The sequence below is a fragment of the Bombina bombina genome, chromosome 1 (assembly GCF_027579735.1).
Source record: "Bombina bombina isolate aBomBom1 chromosome 1, aBomBom1.pri, whole genome shotgun sequence".
NCBI lineage: Eukaryota > Metazoa > Chordata > Amphibia > Anura > Bombinatoridae > Bombina > Bombina bombina.
In genome coordinates, this window is record NC_069499.1 from 448,275,801 (window position 1) to 448,298,180 (window position 22,380).

At 38.4% G+C, this 22,380-nt stretch overlaps 1 protein-coding gene across 1 annotated transcript in view; it reads right to left on the reverse strand.

Annotated features, from left to right (window-relative positions):
* The window catches only part of TLK1 (tousled like kinase 1), a 725,439-nt gene that overhangs the window by 271,779 nt on the left and 431,280 nt on the right, over positions 1 to 22,380 (reverse strand). Inside the window, 1 exon segment of the mRNA XM_053698426.1 lies at positions 6,918 to 7,013. Coding sequence (XP_053554401.1) covers positions 6,918 to 7,013 — 96 coding nt within the window.

Sequence of the window (22,380 nt, forward strand, 5' to 3'; positions counted from 1 at the left end):
CATGCAAAAAAAAAAAAAAAAAAAAAAATTTAATGTTTATTTTGCCCCACACATTTATTTATCTTTATTTATTAGTTTATTTTAGGTTATATAGGTGTTTTGGTTAGCTTAGTTATAGTTCTAACTGCAAAACCCCAATAGTGAGTACACAAATTGTATTAAATATTTGTTATTTTCATTTATAACACTGCTATGAGATGTATAAACGTATTGGTATTATCAAATGTTCTAAATATCCTTACTGATGTATCATCCTGTTTTCCAAATGTACTTTAACCACCCGGTGAGGTGGAACAAAACCTATATTGTGTAACTGTACTCATTGTTGGAAATAAATTAAAAACAAATGTAAAAAAAAATAGGTATTTTGTATTTCTTATCTCTAAGTCAGGCTTATTATTGTGGAACCTCATAAATTGGTTATTGTATTTAAATCTCTGATTGTGGTAAATTAAGCAGAGTAAGTTTGTAGTCCATATTGGGCACTGAATTAGAGTTATTGGCTAACTATAGAAGATTCTGGTATCTTATTGTGATATTTTTATGTGATTCATTTTAAGTAAGGTCCATTTTAGATATATATTTTTGATTTACTTTGTAAGTATTATAAAAGCATAAGTGTGTATAGTTGATTCATAATCTATTCTAGTTTCTATATAAATATATTTCAATGTGTTTATAAATTTAACTAATTTTAAAAATTTAGGAATAAAACAGAATTTATGCTTACCTGATAAATTTCTCTCTCTTGCGATGTATCGAGTCCACGGATTTATCCATACTTGTGGGATATTCTCCTTCCTAATAGGAAGTGGCAAAGAGAGCACCCACAGCAGAGCTGTCTATATAGCTCCTCTCTTAGCTCCACCCCCCCAGTAATTCGACCGAAGGCTGGGAAGAAAAAGGAGAAACTATAGGGTGCAGAGGTGACTGATGTTTTTTAAATAAAAATATACTACCTGTCTTAAACAGACAGGGCGGGCCGTGGACTCGATACATCGCAAGAGAAAGAAATTGAAGGGAGGGACAAGACAGGTACCTTAAACAGAAGACAACACTGCTTGTAGAACCTTTCTCCCAAAAATAGCCTCCGAAGAAGCAAAAGTATAAAGTATGAAGCGAAGACCAAGTCGCAGCTTTACAAATCTGTTCAACAGAAGCCTCATTTTTAAAAGCCCATGTGGAAGCCACTGCTCTAGTAAAATGAGCAGTAATCCTTTCAGGAGGCTGCTGGCCAGCAGTCTCATAAGCCAAACGGATGATGCTTTTCAGCCAAAAAGAGAGGTAGCCATAGCCTTTTGACCTCTTCGCTTACCAGAATAAACAACAAACAATGAAGATGTTTGACGGAAATCTTTAGTTGCTTGTAAGTAGAACTTTAAAGCAGGAACCACATCAAGATTGTGTAACAGGCATTCCTTCTTTGAAGAAGGATTAGGACACAGCGAAGGAACAACAATTTCCTGATTGATATTCCTATTAGAAACAACCTTAGGAAGGAATCCAGGTTTGGTACGCAAAACCACCTTATCTGCAAGGAAAACAAGATAAGGTGAGTCACACTGTAAAGCAGATAACTCAGAAACTCTTCGAGCCAAAGAGATAGCTACTAAAAACAGAACTTTCCAAGATAGAAGCTTAATATCTATGGAATGCATAGGTTTAAACGGAACCCCTTGAAGAACTTTAAGAACTAAATTTAAACTCCATGGCGGAGCAACAGGTTTAAACACAGGCTTGATTCTAACTAAAGCCTGACAGAACGCCTGGGACATCTGCCAGACGCTTGTGTAAAAGAATAGACAAAGCAGATATCTGTCCTTTTAAGGAGCTAGCTGATAATCCCTTCTCCAATCCTTCTTGGAGAAAAGACAATATCCTAGGAATCCTAATCTTACTCCATGAGTAACCCTTGGATTCACACCAAGAAAGATATTTTCACCATATCTTATGATAAATTTTCCTGGTGACAGGCTTTCTAGCCTGAATCAGAGTATCAATAACCGACTCAGAGAAACCACGCTTTGATAAAATCAGGCGTTCAATCTCCAAGCAGTCAGACGCAGAGAAATTAGATTTGGATGCTTGAATGGACCTTGGATTAGAAGATCCTGCCTCATCGGCAGAGTCCACGGTGGAACAGATGACATGTCCACCAGGTCTGCATACCAAGTCCTGCGTGGCCATGCAGGTGCTATCAAAATCACCGAAGCTCTCTCCTGCTTGATTCTGGCGACCAGACGTGGAAGGAGAGGAAACGGTGGAAATACATAGGCCAGGTTGAAGGACCAGGGCACTGCTAGAGGAGTGCTAGATTCTTTCAGGTGGGCAGCTATTGAAAAAGCCAAAACTCCAAAAAGGGGTGGTAACCTCGATGATATCCTAGCCAAACGTGAGGTTTACTGGATTTTCACCTTAAAAACTAGACTACCATTGGGGTTAAACTCAAAGTATGACCTCATTAATTTTTGGGAGTGAACTTATCCAATTGGCTCCTCTCAAGCAAATTAACATTTGTTTATTCGTTTGTCATACTGCTTATTTGCATATCTGCTTTTCTCCTACACTGACATACCTCACTTTAACCATTATGCCCTCATTTAGCTATTACAGCTTACCGTAACTGTCAGGTATATCACATCTTATCTAACCTTATATTATCTTGCTCTAACTCAAAGGCTGGTCTCTGCCCAACTTTGGGCTCTTTTAGCTTAGCAGGACTTTTTATATCTAACCCCTACAGCGTACCTATTTATCAAGTGTTTTTTGTACTTTTGCACTTGTGTGTCATTTGTCATGCAGAATACACTCTTTTTATTGGCTCCATTGTCAGTTAGCTCTATTCCTCTTCCCCTATCCCCTTTTTCTATAGTGATATCGATATATTAACTACTGTATATTTTTCCAAAGTTATATTAAGCCCAATTGTGTGTTCCCAGTACCATTTTTCACTGTCATTTTTTACAGATATTTTTACTGACATTTAATACTCTATCCATGTATACCCTATTTTTCATTTATTTACTACATTGCCAATAATGTTTTACTTATAATAGTACTATGTGCATTATGTATATCTTGTATTACATGCATTACATGTTCTTGCTTTGTTCTGCCCCCCTTTCACATTTGTCATTTCCAGCTCTGTTTGGCATTTAGGGTTAATACTAGCTTCATTCTGTGTAATATGGGCGTGTTCTGTTTTTAGGTTTTAACCTATGAGCATTAACTTTAGTGTTTTTAAACATCTCACAACTGTGACACCATAGGCTATGATTACGGCTGATTGCCGAAACATGTAAGCCAACTGGTGTCACGCATGTCTTACCATTTGCCTTTTTCTGTTGCCCCTGAACGCAACTTTTAAAAGTATGTCTAATAAAGCTGCTTTTATTTAAAATCGCTACGTGGGATCCTCTGCCTCTCTTTTTTTTCTCTTATACCGCTACACCAGACTGTGGATCCTGCAGTCCCTGTACCTTGTTGCAACCCCGGGTGAAGCAAGCCCCGCCCCCCAGCACGCTACGCACGCCAATGTCGGTGAAAAAAATTAGGAATATTGCCAGCTCCAACGGACCCATTGTCGCCTGTCAAGAGACTGCGTTTTCAAGCAAGGGAGTAAGCTGATCTGCTTTTGCCGAAGCTGAATAGCGGCCTGTGTGCTCAGAGTGTTCCCTGCTATCGCATTAAGTCCCACACAGGCGGATGGTCGAGCCCCCGGCTGGGGAAGTTCCTAGGACAGGGGTGAGTGGGGTTCTTGGACGGAAGTCCCGGGACCAACAAATATACCAAGCTACCGTGCTGATCATATGATTGTACATATTTGGGAGTGTTACCAACCTTTTCCTTTATCTTCACGCTTTCCTAAAACCTCTGTGAGGGTTGTATTTATAACTGTGGCCATGTCTTGTAAAGTAAACGAAGTCGACGCACTAGAGGTACTTAGCGTCACTTGTGCAGGCGTTACTGGTTGTGACACTTGGGGAGAGCTAGATGGCATAACCTCATTTCCTTCTGTCTAAGAATCATCTATTGCTATATTTTTAAGTGCTATAATATGCTCTTTAAAATTTATAGACATATCAGTGCAGGTGGGACACATACTAAGAGGGGGTTCCACAATGACTTCTAAACACATTGAACAAGGAGTTTCCTTGATGTCAGAAATGTTAAACAGGCTAGTAATAAAACAAGCAAGCTTGGAAAACACTTTATTCAAAGTAAATAATACTTTATTCAAAGTAAATAATACTTAGAAAAAAACGGTACTGTGCCTTTAAGAGAAAAAAAAAGATGCACAAACTCTGCAAAACAGTGTAAAAAAGCAGTAAACTTTTCAAAATTTTTACAGTGGAATCATAAAGCCTTAGTAATATTGCACCACCAGACAAACGATTAACCCCTTAATGTAAAAACCGTATTGACAAAACGTCAAAAACCAGTAAAAAAAAAGTTCAGCACCTTGCCACAGCTCTGCTGTGGCGCCTACCTGCCCTTAGGGATACATTTGTGGGGGAAAAAGCTTCCTTTAGGCCCTCAAGCACAGCAGGACCCTCTGGAGAAGCAGCTGGATGTCTTCTGTGTAAAAGAAACTGCGCAACTGAGGCGCAAAAATAGGCCCCTCCCACCTCACTCGATGTTAGTGGGGCCTAAAAGAAACACACCAAAGTGTTTCTAAACTAGCCATGTGGGTTAATAACCCTTAATAAGCCATAATTGAGCCCTCAAAAAACGTTAATCTTTCAATAAAAAATTGTTTTTTCTACAAGTGTCACCAGTAACAACTGAGCCCTTTATGCAAGCTGGGATTCCCTACTAAGTATCAGAATACAGCTTACCCTTCCCTCAAGGGGATACTGCCAGCCTTTTCTAGAATAATCACAGTCTGTCTAGAAAAACATTGACTGAACATACCTCAATGCAGCTTAGTATGGAAACCGTTCCCCCAACTGAAGTTTTCCTGTACTCCTCAGCCTCTGTGGGAACAGCAGTGGATCTTAGTTACAAAGTGCTAAGATCATCATCCTCCTTGCAGAAATCTTCATCCCTTGTCTGCCAGAGAGTGAATAGTACACAACGGTACCATTTAAAATAACAAACGTTTGCTTGAGAAAATAAAAACTAACATTTTTGTCACCACACTCACTTTACCCTTCCTAGTACTTAGAGTAGGCAAAAAGAATGACTGGGGGGGGGGGGTGGAGCTAAGAGAGGAGCTATATAGACAGCTCTGCTGTGGGTGCTCTCTTTGCCACTTCCTGTTAGGAAGGAGAATATCCCACAAGTATGGATGAATCCGTGGACTCAATACATCTTGCAAGAGAAATATTAATTTCAATTGTTTCGTATATACATTTTAATTGGAGGTTATTTTAAATAATAATAATAAATAGTTTTAGAACCCTGGTATATACTGACACCATTATCTAGGTCTGAGAAAGGACTGTCAGCAAGAACCAACCCACTACTTTTTGTGAAGAATCATACAACTTAATGAAGAGGCCCTGTTGATGCATGACCAACAGAGGCTGACTAAAGGGATTCTTTAAAAAGATTAAGAACTGGACAATGAGCTTTATTTCTTATTTTTAACAGATGGAGTTAAGGTGATGGGGATATCTTAGGTGAGATGTGTTGGGAGATTAACTTGGTGTAAAGTGGGTACCAGAATTAGGGGTGCACTATAAGATTAGAGGAAGGTTGTTGTGGTGGGGTGTGACCATGAAGGTGACCTGGGTCAGCAACCCTTACTGGCAGTGGGATAAAGATCTGTAAGACGGATACCTTAGTGTTACAGTATATGGGGGACAGAAGTTTACTGGAGAAGACATTCACTATGCAATATATAGTACACTGTAACTAAATATTTGACCAGTTAACTAAAACTTTTCTTTGAAGCATTCTAGGAGTCAGCCCACTTTTTCTAGAGTAACAGCAAAAGACAAAACTGATAATCAGCCCCTTCTATCCCCTCCTATTAGCCACAGAAGACTAAAGGTAAGCTACTGCATGACACCATAGGAGGGGGCAGGATGCCACAAAACATTTTAATTAGGATCCTACAGTAGTAGTAACACTAAGCACAACATCTGTCTCCTTAATACAATTTACAGAGCAGCACATTTAAATGATAGATTTGAAGCTATCTATCTGTATACACAGAATAACCCAACAACATATGGATATGGGGTAGAGGAAGCACGGAGACATTGCATAAAATAATCAAACTCCCTCTCACCACCAGCCAGTATTAATAGGAACATACAGACTGATTAACTGCCAAAGATTTAATAACTGCACTTGAGCACAGACAAACCAAAGGATACAAGAAGTCAAACAGCACAGGAGATCTAGTAAACAATCAGAGCAGGATCATATTAACAATACCTTTTCCTTTTTTCTGTAAAAAAAAGGCTGTACCTTGGGATTTGTTATTGATCTTTAAATGAGGGACAGAGCACAGCCACAGTCCAATAACTCCTTGGAATATAAACCAGGGAATTTCTCATGTATTAGACATTCTGCAACTAGGTGCAGAGAGCTCCGATGGAGGTCAAGCTGTGGTCAGACCCTAGCATGTCTGTACAAAATAAAATCAAACAATTATGACAGGCTAGAGTAGAGCTACAATACATACTAGTAGAAACAGGGCTGAAACTGGCAGTAACAGCAAGCTGCAAATAGGAGAGTGTGAAGAGGATTGACATTTTCTGAGCCATTTATACCAAACTCAAAATAGTATGAAGCTGTATATCTCCAGGGTTATGGTTCATGTTATCAAGAGATCGAAACAAAGAAAAACCAATATATACATGCATGGTAATTAAACAGAGATAGGGAAATACACATAAAAAGGCACAAATGTGGAGAGACTTCCAAGAAAACTACAAAGCAAAAGCAGCGTATTTGTAACTCACAGAGGAAGAAGGTGTGGAATGTGAATGTGAGTTCTGAGGCGACCGGATTGAAGGTGGTAAGCCTCGGACAGGACTAGTGCCATTCCCAGCTTGGTACTAGAAAGACAAAATCAGTAAGGTTATAAAATATTGCAGGTGTTCTAAAATGCTAATGCTATCATAGATTTGACCAAAGTATGCAGTTAAAAATATTTTAAGGACGTGTAACAGAAGTACTTGTACAGTGATGAATGAGGCAAACTTATTGTGTGTGCAGACTTTACAAAGACAGTATAGTATAAGCAACCTACTATACATAGCTTTGACATTTTCTCAATAATACACTCAGAAATAATAAAGGGCAGGACAAAAACATTGTCAGCTCATGCAGTTGACACCTCTATCATCATCTAGTAAAATAAATTCACTCATTTGTCATTTGGGTACTGGGTTGCATGTACACTATGATTTAACTTCATAAGAGTGGAGTGGGCAAAGCTCTGCTGTGAGATAGGGGAGGAATAGATCAATACCTGCAATGATATCTGGCTTGTAAAGTTAAGACTAATTAAAAAAAAAAAAATGCTTTTAGAAGTGTGCTAAATTATGTGAAATTGTTCATTTAAGATTATATTAAAGGGACAGTATAGTCCCAAACAAAATGTAGACTATTTAAATAAAGCTTTGGATTCAGGTAAACTTTGCAATTCAGATACCTATTATGCATGTAAATCTCTTAAAAATGGGAAAAACCTTGCAGTGTTTCACTGAATATGTACATAATATACTCTAATCACTGAGGTAGGGTTTCCCCCTCACTAGCGTGCGTACAGCCAGGAAGTCACCAACTATTTAAATAGGTTACTTTTGTTTTTGACGTCTGTCCCTTTCATTTTGTAAAGAAATTCTATTCCATATTCAACTGTCAACTTCTTTAGTCATGGACAACCCCTTTGTAAGATTTTGAACCATCTCATTTAGACCGTAATGCATTTTCGAGTACAAGTGAGTATGTCCCATTTGCACCCCACTACTCAACACAACATATGCATTCATGTTCCACCACTTTACTACTGCATGTGTAGAAGGTGGGTTAACAATGAGGCTTCTGATCACTTGCAATGTAAAAATGACCAAAGTCATAGATAAAACAACCTTTATGAACATAGCATACCTTCTTAATCATGCATCTAACATATATATTAATATTCTCCAAAGAAAGTAGTTATCTCCTGGACTTGGATGGAAAGATGTTCTGTGCTTTTTCCAACATAAGATAAGTGCAAAAATGCAAGAGGTATGGAGAGTAAACATCTCTGGACTGCAATCCATATCACTTTCAACAGCATCTTGCTCTAAACAGCTAGGAGATTGTGACACATTTGCAGCATACTGTTTGTGTAAAGTGGCTGCTGGATTATTCCAGCATTGCAAGTCCATGATAAATATTTATTGTGCGTGGTAAGATAGAGCGTGCTATAAAATTTATGTTGGATAGCACAGGTGAATAATTTGTCTCAGATAATAGATTTCTATGAGGACCGGCACTAAAATTCATGTTGTAAATGAGAGCTAAATGCCAATGAATCGCAACAATTCCACACAAATAGTTTTTGACAAAATTATTTGATATGCACTATCTTTGAGTTTGAACGCACAATAGCAAGCGATGACAGTTTATACCTGGTTTTCAAAAGAGGAAGAAGAAAAAGCCACAAGCACAATACTGCTGACTTTAGAATATGGACACAATGAGCATACTAAACCGCTTCCAATTGAAAGCATAGTGTGTACTATATAAATATTGGATGCATTAAAATGCTTTGTATATTAAATTTTTTCTCTCTCTTTTCCTCTATCCCAACTGTGCCTTTCCGGGGGTTTTGGTCACTTGTGAGGGATTACTACTAAAAAACAGGCAAACTCCATTAATGTTCGATGGCCTCTCGAACCCTAACGTACTGTACTATTATAAAGCGCCTATGCTCACTCGCCTATTTCATTTTGAAAATACACTTAAAATTAACCGCCCTGGTCAGGTCTTGGGAGACCTATGATACCCCACGTACTGGGAGCAGAGATGGATAGCTGGAAATCAACCTTACAAAGCCCTTTCCTTCTGCTATCAATTAAGATGTCAGTGTCCAACGTTTATTAAATCGCACTATGCGAGAGACTGGAACAAGGAGTTCACTGAATGAATGGTACTTAGCTGAAGTGCCCAAAAATTAATACCTTTTTGGTCTTTTATATGAACTAAAAGGTTTGCTTCATACATTGACAGCAGCAGATTTTTCATTTGGAGCTCTGAAGGTTCTCCCAAATATACTAGCTACGTAACTGTAAATATATCAGTAGCAGCTAAATTGGCCATAGTGCAAATATGGTTAAAAGGAGGGAGACCAGTTTGGAATCAGGTTTAGTATATTGTCCATTACATTAGGAAAATGGAAGAATTCTCCTTGAAAAGTATGATCTGGGTAGCTTGGGACACTGATACCATAGAAACAGCCCAAAAATCGTGAGTGAGAGCTGTAAGATCAATCTGAGATTCCATAATTCTGTAGTGGTCTTTGTCTCTCTCTTCCCCTTTTGATCGCAGTTGTTTTTTTTCACTCTCTCACCCTGTCTCTCCCCCCCCCCCCCCATTTAAAGGGACAAAAGGGGTTGTGTATAGGGTCTATTTTGCAGACGGACTAATAATGTCAAATTATTCTTTCAATCATACTTTGTTCTTTTTTTACACAGAGATTTTCAAGTTTTCCCCTAAAAATTCCTGAAGGAGAGGCAATGTCCATGTTACACATAATTGATTAGCCTATAGCTAACTTTGAGGCCTCACTCTATTCTTTATTAGAACGCCTCATTTAGACAAAGATTTACTAGGATGGTTTGTGGTTTTGTGTCCGGTAAAATACTGTCATTGCCTAACAGTGTTATTTTAATTTGTTGTTTGACATCTATTCACTTATTGGCTATTGACACTTTTATTGAGATGGACCAAAACCTGATTATGGCTGTGTTTTGTTGTTTCTAAGATATATTGGAAACTGTGTTTTTTTTATTATTTAAGTTTTTGTATTGAAAACCTCATTAAAAATTATACTTAAGGGACATGAAATGCAGATTCTATCTTCCATGATTCAGATAGAGCAAACAATTTCCAACAACTTCCCAATTAACTTCTATTTTAAATTTTGCTCTGTTCTCGTGGTATACTTTATTTAAGGAGCAGAAATGCACTACTGGGAGGTAGCTGAGCACATCAAAGACGAGAAGGCATATATGTGCAGCTATCTCCCACTAGTGCTTTGCTTCTCTTGAGTCTACCAAGGTGCTTTTATCAAAAAACAAGATAACAAAACATATTAGATATAATTAAATGAGAAAATTGTTTAAAATTACATTTATGTGAATCGAGAAAGAAAAAAAATATTTTGGGTTTCATATCCCTTTAAAATAATCAAATAAAATGCTTTCATTAAACAGTTCAAAAACATCTTGTGATACACAATGGTGTGTTACTGACTGTGTGAGGCACCGTTTAATATAACTCGTGCTCCACTTGTTATCTAGTCTTTTGTGTTTTATTATATTATTGGTGGCAGATTTTGCTCTGCATTCTATCACAAATGGATAAGGCTAGTATTTCTGCAGCTAAAGCAAGTGCCAGAGAAAAACACTGCCTTATACTATCAGATTCCTCAGATTGTTCCCTCAACTGTTGTAGGCAACATCAGGTAAAGCGATTTGGGAACAAAATTAATTTTGACAGGCCTTGGTTCTTGTCATCACTAACCTTTCTTATTCACTTAAAGGCACATGAGATTGTTGTGACATAGAATCTTTAAGCAAAGTAAAAACTTGATACTATACATTATTTATTTTGCTTGCTTTTGTTGTAGAATTCCTTGCGTCTGTGTAAAAATTGTCCTGGTCCCCCTAGAAAAGCAAAATTCATAACATATAGTTCTTTTTAAAAAAAAAAACACAGTCTACTCCAGTTACATAATAGATAATTGTTCAGAGCATCATTCATAGCTAGATCTAACATTTATTGTATATGTAGCTCTTTTGGAAATCCGCAAGTAATTGAGGATGCAATCTAAGAAAATATAATGTATGTGCCTACCTGATAAATTCTCTTCTTTCTTGGCAGTGAGTGGCCACGAATTCAATTATTACCTATAGAAAATACTTCATCTGGACACCATTCTCCCAAAAGATGCCTCCACTGAGGCAACAACATCAAATCCGTAAAATTTTGTGAAAGTATGTATTGAGGACCAAGTAGCAGCCTTACATATCTGTTCCACGGAAGCCTCATTCTTGAAGGCCCAGGAAGAAGACTTCTGAGCCAGAAGAATAGGATAACAGCTGTGGCCTTCTGACCTTTGCGCTTACCAGAGAAAAAGGATAAACAAGAAAGATGATTGACGAAATTACTTGGTAGCATTAAGACAGAACTTCAAGGTTTTAACCACATCCAGATTATGTAACAGCCTCTCCTTAGAGGAAGGATTCGGACAAAGACAGAACAACAATTTGTTGATTAATAGTGAGTTGAGACAACCTTCGGTAAAAAAAAAAAAATCCATCTTAGTCCGCAGTACAGCTTTATCCAAATGAAACACCAGATAAGGAGGATCACACTGGAGGGCAGGCAATTCAGATACTCTACGAGCAGAGGGAATATCTAACAGAAACAACACTTTCCAAGTTAGCAACTTAATATTAATAGAATGCATAGGCACAAACAGAGCCTGTTGAAGAACTCTCAGAACAAGATTAAGGCTCCATGGAGGAGCAATAGGTTTAATACATGCAATAGTTTCAACAAATGACTGAACATCTGGCAAACAACCGAACGTCTTATGCAACTAAACAGAAAGAGCAGAAATCTGACCTTTAAGATAACTAGCCGCCAGGCAATTCTGTAAAACTTCCTGTAAAATCTGAAGGATACAAAGTCTTCACTTTGTGCCAAGGGAACCCACGGTCCGCACACCAAGACAGATTAGCCCTGGTAAAACAAGTCTGGTAACAGGCTTTCTAGCCTGAACCAGAGTATCAATCACAGACTTAGAGAATCCTCTCTGGGACAAAACTATACGTTCAATCTCTATGCAGTCAGCCTCAGATAATCTAGATTTTGATAGAACAGACCATGAGCCAGAAGGTCTGGCCTCTGATGTAACTGCCAAGGAGGAGCAGACTCCATTCTCATGAGGTCTGCATACAAAGTCCTGCGTGGCCAACAGGATCGCTCAACTTCCCTTCTGTTTGATTCAAGTTATTACTCGAGGGAGCAGAACAATTGGATGAAAAATATACACTAGACTGAAATGCCAAGGCGTCCTAACTCCACCTGAGGATCTAAATCGTTTGACATTGAGAAAGGAAGACATCAGATCAATCTTGGGGACCCCCACCTGAAGGTGTTCTCGCAAAACACCTCTTGGTTTAGAGACCATTCCCCACAGTGCAGAATGTCTGCTCAGAAAATCCGCTTCAAATTTGTCCACACCTTTAATGTGGATGGCTGATATTTGGCATTGATATGTCTCTTCCCATTGAAGGATATGGGACACCTTTTGCAGTGCCAGAAGTTTGAGTTCCGCCCTGGTAATTGACATAGGCCACCATAGTCCATGTTGTCAGATTGAAATAAAATAAAACTGACAGAACACCATGACTGAAGAGCGTTTAAGATGGCCCTCAGTTCCAGAATGTTGATTGGATGGATCGCTTCCTCTGTGCGCCAGGTACCCTGAGCTCTCAGAGAACCACACAGCATCCCAACCTGTACAACTCATTTGTTGTTAAAATCTCACAGTATGGATGTTGGAAGCACATGCCCTGGAGAACAGGTTCCTGAGACAGGCAACAGGAAAGAGACTCATCTCTGGATTCAGAGATATCACCTGAGACATGTCTAAATGATTTCCGTTCTATAGTTTGAGAATACATAACTGTAGAGGTCTCAGATAAAAGCGAGTAAAAGGAACAGCGTCCAAAGCCACCACTATAAGACCACCATCTCCATGCATTTAGCCACATAAGGCTGAAAAAAGTGGATTGAAGAAGCCAACAGACAGCCTAGAACTTCTTCCTGCATGATCTGTGAGATAGATACGCATGCTGATTGAGTCAATTATGATCCCCAGAAAGTTCACTCATGGGCGGGGGGGGGGGACACGACGACTCTTTTCCAGATTCAATTTTAAGCTATTCATCCGTAGATACCGGAGTAACGTCTGAGTGGCGCAACAATCCCGTTGAGTCTGACTACAGCAAGGAGGGCCCCTAGGACTTTTGTAAAGATCCTTGGAGTGGTAGCTAAACCAAATGGAAGAGCTATGAACTGGAAATGCTTGTCCAGGAAGGCACAACAAAAAGGTACTGGTAATGATCTTGGTGAATATGAATGTGAAGGTATCCATCCTTCAGGACCTATGGTGGTCATGAACTGACCCTCCTGAACGAGAGGAAGAATGGACATTATGGTCTCCATTTTGAAGAAAAGTACCCTTAAAGGAATAATCTAGTCAAAATTAAACTTTCTTTATTCAGATAAACCATGCAATTTTAAGCGACTTTCTAATTTACTCCTATCAATTTTTCTTTTTTATTTTAGTATCTTTATTTGAATGTAAGCATAGGAGCAGGCTCATTTTTGGTTCAGAGCCTGGGTAGCGCTTGCTGATTGGTGGCTACATTTCAGACACATATCAGAAAGTGCTACCCAGGTGCTTAACCAAAAATTGTCCGGCTCATATGCTTACATTCTTGCTTTTTCAAATAAAGATACCAAGAGAACAAAGAAAAAACATAATTTATGTAAGAACTTACCTGATAAATTCATTTCTTTCACATTGGCAAGAGTCCATGAGCTAGTGACGTATGGGATATACAATCCTACCAGGAGGGGCAAAGTTTCCCAAACCTCAAAATGCCTATAAATACACCCCTCACCACACCCATAATTCAGTTTAACGAATAGCCAAGTAGTGGGGTGATAAAGAAAGGAGTAAAAAGCATCAAAGGAATCTGGAAGTAATTGCGCTTTATACAAAAAAACCATAACCACCATAAAAAAGGGTGGGTCTCATGGACTCTTGCCAATATGAAAGAAATTAATTTATCAGGTAAGTTCTTACATAAATTAGGTTTTCTTTCATGTAATTGGCAAGAGTCTATGAGCTAGTGACGTATGAGATATCAAATACCCAAGATGTGGAACTCCACGCAAGAGTCACTAGAGAGGGAGGGATAAAAATAAACAACAGCCATATGCTGAAAAATTAATCCACAACCCAAAATATAAGTTATTCTAAAAAAGAAAAGAAAAACTTAAAACATCAGCAGAAGAATCAAACTGAAACAGCTGCCTGAAGAACTTTTCTACAAAAAACTGCTTCTGAAGACACAAATACATCAAAACGGTAGAATTTAGTAAATGTATGTAAAGAAGACCAAGTTGCCACTTGCAAATTTGATCAACTGAAGCTTTATTATTAAAAGCCCACAAAGTGGAGACTGATCTAGATGAATGAGCTGTAATTCTCTGCGACGGGCCTGACTCGACTCCAAATAAGCTTGAAGAATCAAAAGCTTTAACCAAGAAGCCAAGGAAATAGCAGAGGCCTTCTGACTTTTCCTAGGACCAGAAAATATAACAAATAGACTAGAAGTCTTCCTGAAATCTATAGTAGCTTTAATATAATATTTCAAAAGCTCTTACCACATCCAAAGAATGTAAGGATCTTTCCAAAGAATTCTTAAGATTAGGACACAAGGAAGGGACAACAATTTCTCTACTAATGTTGTTAGAATTCACAACCTTAGGAAAAAATTTAAATGAAGTCCGCAAAACCGCCTTATCCTGATGATAAATCAGAAAAGGAGATTCACAAGAAAGAGCAGATAGCTCAGAAACTCTTCTAGCAGAAGAGATGGCCAAAAGGAACAATACTTTCCAAGAAAGTAGTTAAATGTCCAAAGAATGCATAGGCTCAATATGGAGGAGCCTGTAAAGCCCTCCAAACCAAATTAAGACTCCAAGGAGGAGAAATTGATTTAATGACAGACTTAAACACGAACTAAAGACTGTACAAAACCGTGAATATCAGGAAGTTTAGCAATCTTTCTGTGAATAAAACAGAAAGAGCAGAGATTTGTCCCTTCAAGGAACTTGCAGACAAAACCTTAATTAAACCATCCTGAAGAAACTATAAAATTTTTGCAACTCTAAAAGAATGCCAAGAGAATTTATGAGAAGAACACCATGAAATGTAAGTCTTCCAAACTCTATAATAAATCTTTCTAGAGACAGATTTACGAGCTTGTAACATAGTATTAATCACTGAGCCAGAGAAACCTCTATGACTTAGCACTAAGCGATCAATTTCTATACCTTCAAATTTAAAGGGACACTGTACCCAAAAAATTTCTTTTGTGATTCAGATTGAGCATGAAATTTTAAGCAACTTTCTAATTTACTATTATCAAATTTTCTTCATTCTCTTCATATCTTTATTTGAAATGCAAGAATGTAAGTTTAGATGCCGGCCCGTTTTTGGGGAACAACCTGGGTTGTCCTTGCTGATTGGTGGATAAATTCATCCACCAATAAAAAAGTGCTGTCCATAGTACTGAAGCCAAAAAAAAAGCTTAAATGCCTTTTTCAAATAATGATAGCAAGAGAACGAAGAAAAATTAATAGGAGTAAATTAGAAAGTTGCTTAAAATTGCATGCTCTTTCTGAATTACAAAAGAAAAAAATTGGGTTCAGTGTCCCTTTAATGATTTGAAAATCTGATGGAAAAACAGACCTTGAGACAGTAAGTCCGGCCTTAACAGAAGTGGCCAAGGTTTGCAGCTGGACATCCGAACAAGACCCGCATACCAAAACCTGTGAGGTCATGCTGGAGCCACCAGCAACACAAACGATTGTTCCATGATGATTCTGGAAATCACTCTTGGAAGAAGAACTAGAGGCGGGAAAAACATAATTTATGTAAGAACTTACCTGATAAATTCATTTCTTTCATATTAGCAAGAGTCCATGAGCTAGTGACGTATGGGATATACATTCCTACCAGGAGGGGCAAAGTTTCCCAAACCTTAAAATGCCTATAAATACACCCCTCACCACACCCACAATTCAGTTTAACGAATAGCCAAGAAGTGGGGTGATAAAAAAGTGCGAAAGCATATAAAATAAGGAATTGGAATAATTGTGCTTTATACAAAAAAATCATAACCACCACAAAAAGGGTGGGCCTCATGGACTCTTGCTAATATGAAAGAAATGAATTTATCAGGTAAGTTCTTACATAAATTATGTTTTCTTTCATGTAATTAACAAGAGTCCATGAGCTAGTGACGTATGGGATAATGATTACCCAAGATGTGGATCTTTCCACACAAGAGTCACTAGAGAGGGAGGGATAAAATAAAGACAGCCAATTCCTGCTGAAAATAATCCACACCCAAAATAAAGTTTAATAAAAAACATAAGCAGAAGATTCAGACTGAAACCGCTGCCTGAAGTACTTTTCTACCAAAAATTGCTTCAGAAGAAGAAAATACATCAAAAAGGTAGAATTGAAAAAGTATGCAAAGAGGACCAAGTTGCTGCTTTGCAAATCTGATCAACCGAAGCTTCATTCCTAAACGCCCAGGAAGTAGAAACTGACCTGGTAGAATGAGCTGTAATCCTCTGAGGCGGAGTTTTACCCGACTCAACATAGGCAAGATGAATTAAAGATTTCAACCAAGATGCCAAAGAAATGGCAGAAGCTTTCTGGCCTTTTCTAGAACCGGAAAAGATAACAAATAGACTAGAAGTCTTTCGGAAAGACTTAGTAGCTTCAACATAATATTTCAAAGCTCTAACAACATGCAAAGAATGCAATGCTTTCTCCTTAGAATTCTTAAGATTAGGACATAATGAAGGAACCACAATTTCTCTACTAATGTTGTTGGAAATCACAACTTTAGGTAAAAATTCAAAAGAAGTTCGCAACACCGCCTTATCCTGATGAAAAATCAGAAAAGGAGACTCACAAGAAAAGAGCAGATAATTCAGAAACTCTTCTGGCAGAAGAGATGGCCAAAAGGAACAAAACTTCCCAAGAAAGTAATTTAATGACCAATGAATGCATAGGTTCAAAGGAAGGAGCTTGAAGAGCTCCCAGAACCAAAATCAAACTCCAAGGAGGAGAAATTGACTTAATGACAGGTTTTATACGAACCAAAGCTTGTACAAAACAATGAATATCAGGAAGAATAGCAATCTTTCTGTGAAAAAGAACAGAAAGAGCAGAGATTTGTCCTTTCAAGGAACTTGCAGACAAACCCTTATCTAAACCATCCTGAAGAAACTGTAATATTCTCTGCATTCTAAAAGAATGCCAAGAAAAAATGATGAGAAAGACACCAAAAAATATAAGTCTTCCAGACTCTATAATATATCTCTCTAGATACAGATTTACGAGCCTGTAACATAGTATTAATCACAGAGTCAGAGAAATCTCTTTGACCAAGAATCAAGCGTTCAATCTCCATACCTATAAATTTAAGGATTTCAGATCCTGATGGAAAAAAGGACCTTGCGACAGAAAGTCTGGTCTAACTGAAGAGTCCATGGTTGGCAAGAGGCCATCCGGACAAGATCCGCATACCAAACCTGTGACGCCATGCCGGAGCTACCAGCAGAACAAACGAGCATTCCTTCAGTATCTTGGAGATTACTCTTGGAAGAAGAACTAGAGGCAGAAAGATATAGGCAGGATGATACTTCCAAGGAAGTGAAAATGCATCCACTGCCTCCGCCTGAGGATCCCGGGATCTGGACAGATATCTGGGAAGTTTCTTGTTTAGATGAGACACCATCAGATCTATTTCTGGAAGTTCCCACATTTGAACAATCTGAAGAAATACCTCTGGGTGAAGAGACCATTCGCCCGGATGGAACATTTGGCGGCTGAGATAATCCGCTTCCCAATTGTCTACACCTGGGATATAAACCGCAGAGATTAGACAGGAGCTGGATTCCGCCCAAACCAAAAAAATTTGAGATACTTCTTTCATAGCCAGAGGACTGTGAGTCCCTCCTTGATGATTGATGTATGCCACAGTTGTGACATTGTCTGTCTGAAAACAAATGAACGATTCTCTCTACAGAAGAGGCCAAAACTGAAGAGCTCTGAAAATTGCACGGAGTTCCAAAATATTGATCGGTAATCTCACCTCCTGAGATTCCCAAACTCCTTGTGCCGTCAGAGATCCCCACACAGCTCCCCAACCTGTGAGACTTGTATCTGTTGAAATTACAGTCCAGGTCGGAAGCACAAAAAGAAGCCCCCTAAATTAAACGATGGTGATCTGTCCACCACGTTAGAGAGTGTCAAACAATCGGTTTTTAAAGATATAAATTGAGATATCTTTGTGTAATCCTTGCACCATTGATTCAGCATACAGAGCTGAAGAGGTCGCATGTGAAAACGAGCAAAAGGGATCGCGTCCGATGCAGCAGTCATAAGACTTAGAATTTCCATGCATAAGGTTACCGAAGGGAATGATTGTGACTGAAGGTTTCGACAAGCTGAAATCAATTTTAGACGTCTTTTGTCTGTTAAAGACAGAGTCATGGACACTGAATCTATCTGGAAACCCAGAAAGGTTACCCTTGACTGAGGAATCAATGAACTTTTTGGTAAATTGATCCTCCAACCATGATCTTGAAGAAACAACACAAATCGATTCGCATGAGATTCTTCGAATGAAAAGACTGAGCAAATACCAAGAAAATCGTCCAAATAAGGAAATACCAAAACCCCGTTCTCTGAATACAGAAAGAAGGGCACCGAGAATCTTTGAAAAAAATTCTTGGAACTGAGGCTAGGCCAAACGGTAGAGCCACAAAACTGGTAATGCTAGTCTAAAAAGAGAATCTCAGATACTAAAAATGATCTGGATGAATCGGAATATGCAGATACACATCCTGTAAATCTACTGTAGACATATAATGCCCTTACTAAACAAAAAGCAGAATAGTCCTACAGTAACCATCTTGAATGTTGGTATCCTTACATAACGATTCAATATTGATAGATCCGGAACTGGTCTGAAGGAATTGACCTTCTTTGGTACAATGAAGAGATAAAATAAAACCCTAGTCCCTGTTCCAGAACTGGAACTGGCATAATTACTCCAGCCAACTCTAGATCTGAAACACATTTCAGAAATGCTGAGCCTTGCTGTGTTAACTGGGACACGGGAAAGAAAAAAATCTCTTAGCAGGAGGCCTTAACTGAAGCCAATTCTGTACCTTTCTGAAACAATGTTCTGAAACCAGAGATTGAGAACGGAATTGATCCAAATTCCTTTGAAGAAAACGTAATCTGCCCCATACCAGCTGAACTGGAAAAAAGGGCCGCACCTTCATGGGTACTTAGGAGCTGACTATAGGTTTCTATAAGGCTTGGATATATTCCAAACTGGAAAAAGTTTCCAAACTGATACCGCTCCTGAGGATGAAGGATCAGGCTTTTGTTCCTTATTATGAAAAAAAGAACGAAAAAATGATTATTACCCTGGACAGAAAGGTAAAACAAAGTTGACTTAGAAGACATATCAGCATTCCAAGTTTAATCCATAAAGCTTTTCTAGCTAAAATAGCTAGAGACATATACCTGACATCAACACTAATGATATCAAAAGATGGTATCACCCAAAAAATTATTAGCATGTTATAGAATAATAATAATGCTATAAAATTATGATCTGTTACTTGTTGTGCTAAAACTTCTAACCAAAAAGTTGAAGCTGCAGCAACATCCGGTAAAAATATAGCAGGTCTAAGAAGATTACCTGAACATAAGTAAACTTTTCTTAGAAAGGATTCAATTTTCTTATCTAAAGGATCCTTAAATTTAGTACTATCTGCCGTAGAAATAGTAGTACATTTTAGCAGGAATAGAGACAGCCCCAAACCTTAGGGATTTTGTCCCAAAAAACTCTAATCTGTCAGATGGCACAGGATATAATTGCTTATACGTTTAGAAGGAGTAAAAGAATTACCCAAATTATTCCATTCCCTGGAAATTACTTCAGAAAAAACATCAGGGAGATTAAACACTTCTGGAATAACTACAGGAGTTTTAAAAACCCTATTTAAACGTTAGGATTCAGTATCAAGAGGACCAGAATCCTCTATATCTAAAGCAATTAATACTTCTTTAAAATAAAGAACGAATAAATTCCATCTTGAACAAATACAAAGATTTATCAGCATCAACCTCTGAGACAGAAACCTCTGAACCAGAAGAACCATTATCAGTATCAGAATGATGATGTTCATTTAAAAATTCATCTGAAAAAAAGAGAAGTTTTAAAGGACTTTTATGTAAACTAGAAGGAGAAATAACAGACATAGCCTTCTAAATGGATTTAAAAAATAAAATCTCGTATGTTTATCAGGAACACTCTGAAATTTAGATGTTGACGGAACAGCAACAGGTAATATAACAGTACTAAAGGAAATTTTATCTGCATTAATAAGTTTGTCATGACATGCAATACAAACAACAGCTGGAGAAACAGATACCAAAAATTTATAGCAGATACACTTAGCTTGGTAGCTCCAGCCCCGGCAGTGATTTTCCTAAAGTATCTTCTGACTCAGTTGCAACGTGGAACATCTTGCAATATGTAATAGAAAAAACAACATATAAAGCAAAATTGAACAAAATCCTTAAATGACAGTTTCAGGAATGGGAAAAAAATGCCAGTGAACAAGCTTCTAGCAACCAGAAGCAATAAATAATGAGACTTAAATAATGTGGAGACAAAAGCGACGCCCATATTTTTTTAGCGCCAAACAAGACGCCCACATTATTTGGCGCCTAAATGCTTTTGGCGCCAAAAATGACGCCACATCCGATACGCCGACATTTTTGGCGCAAAATAACGTAAAAAAAATGACGCAACGTCCGGCGACACGTATGGCGCCGGAAACGGAAAAGAATATTTGCGCCAAAAAAATCCGCGCCAAGAATGACGCAATAAAATGAAGCATTTTCAGCCCCCGCAAGCCTAACAGCCCACAGGGAAAAAAAGAGTCAAATTTTTGAAAGGTAAGAAAAAATGATTAATTCAAATGCATTATCCCAAATATGAAACTGATTGAAAAATAAGGAAAGTTGAACATTCTGAGTCAAGGCAAATAAATGTTTGAATACATATATTTAGAACTTTATAAACAAAGTGCCCAACCATAGCTTAGAGTGTCACAGAAAATAAGATTTACTTACCCCAGGACACTCATCTACATGTTTGTAGAAAGCCAAACCAGTACTGAAACAAGAATCAGCAGAGGTAATGGTATATATAAGAGTATATCGTCGATCTGAAAAGGGAGGTAAGAGATGAATCTCTACGACCGATAACAGAGAACCTATGAAATAGACCCCGTAGAAGGAGATCACTGCATTCAAATAGGCAATACTCTCCTCACATCCCTCTGACATTCACTGCACGCTGAGAGGAAAACCGGGCTCCAACTTGCTGCGGAGAGCATATCAACGTAGAATCTAGCACAAACTTACTTCACCACCTCCATCGGAGGCAAAGTTTGTAAAACTGAATTGTGGGTGTGGTGAGGGGTGTATTTATAGGCATTTTAAGGTTTGGGAAACTTTGCCCCTCCTGGTAGGAATGTATATCCCATACGTCACTAGCTCATGGACTCTTGCTAATTACATGAAAGAAATAATAACACCAAGGAAGTGTCAGCGCACCCACTGCTTCCGCCTGAAAATCCCTGAACCTGGACAGGCATCTGGGAAGTCTCTTGTTTAGATGAGAGGCCATCAGATCTATCTGTAGAAGACCCCATATCTGAACAATCTGAGAAAACACATCTGGATGTAGAAACCACTCCCCAGGATGTAAAGTCTGACGGCTGAGATAATCCGCCTCCCAATGTCTATGCCTGGGATATGCACCGCAGAAATTAGACAGGAGCTGGATTCCGCCCAAGCAAGTATCCAAGATACTTCTTCATAGCTTGTGGACTGTGAGTCCCACCCTGCCGATTGACAAATGCCACTGTATGTGATATTGTCTGTTCGAAAATAAATGAACAGTTCTCTCTTCAACAGAGGCCAAACTGAAGAGCTCTGAGAATTGCACGGAGTTCTAAAATATTGATTGGTAATCTCGCCTCTTGAGATTTCCAAACCGCTTGTGCTGTCAGAGATCCCCAAACAGCTCCCCAACCTGAAAGACATGCATCTGTAGAGATCATAGTCCAGGTTAGCCGAACAAAGAAGCCGCTTGAACTAAACGCTGGTGATTCACCACCACGTCAGAGAGTGTCAAACATTGGGATTTAAGGATATTAATTGTGATATCTTTGTATAATCCCTGCACCATGGACTCAGCAAACAAGCAAAAGGAATTTAGTCCAATGCTG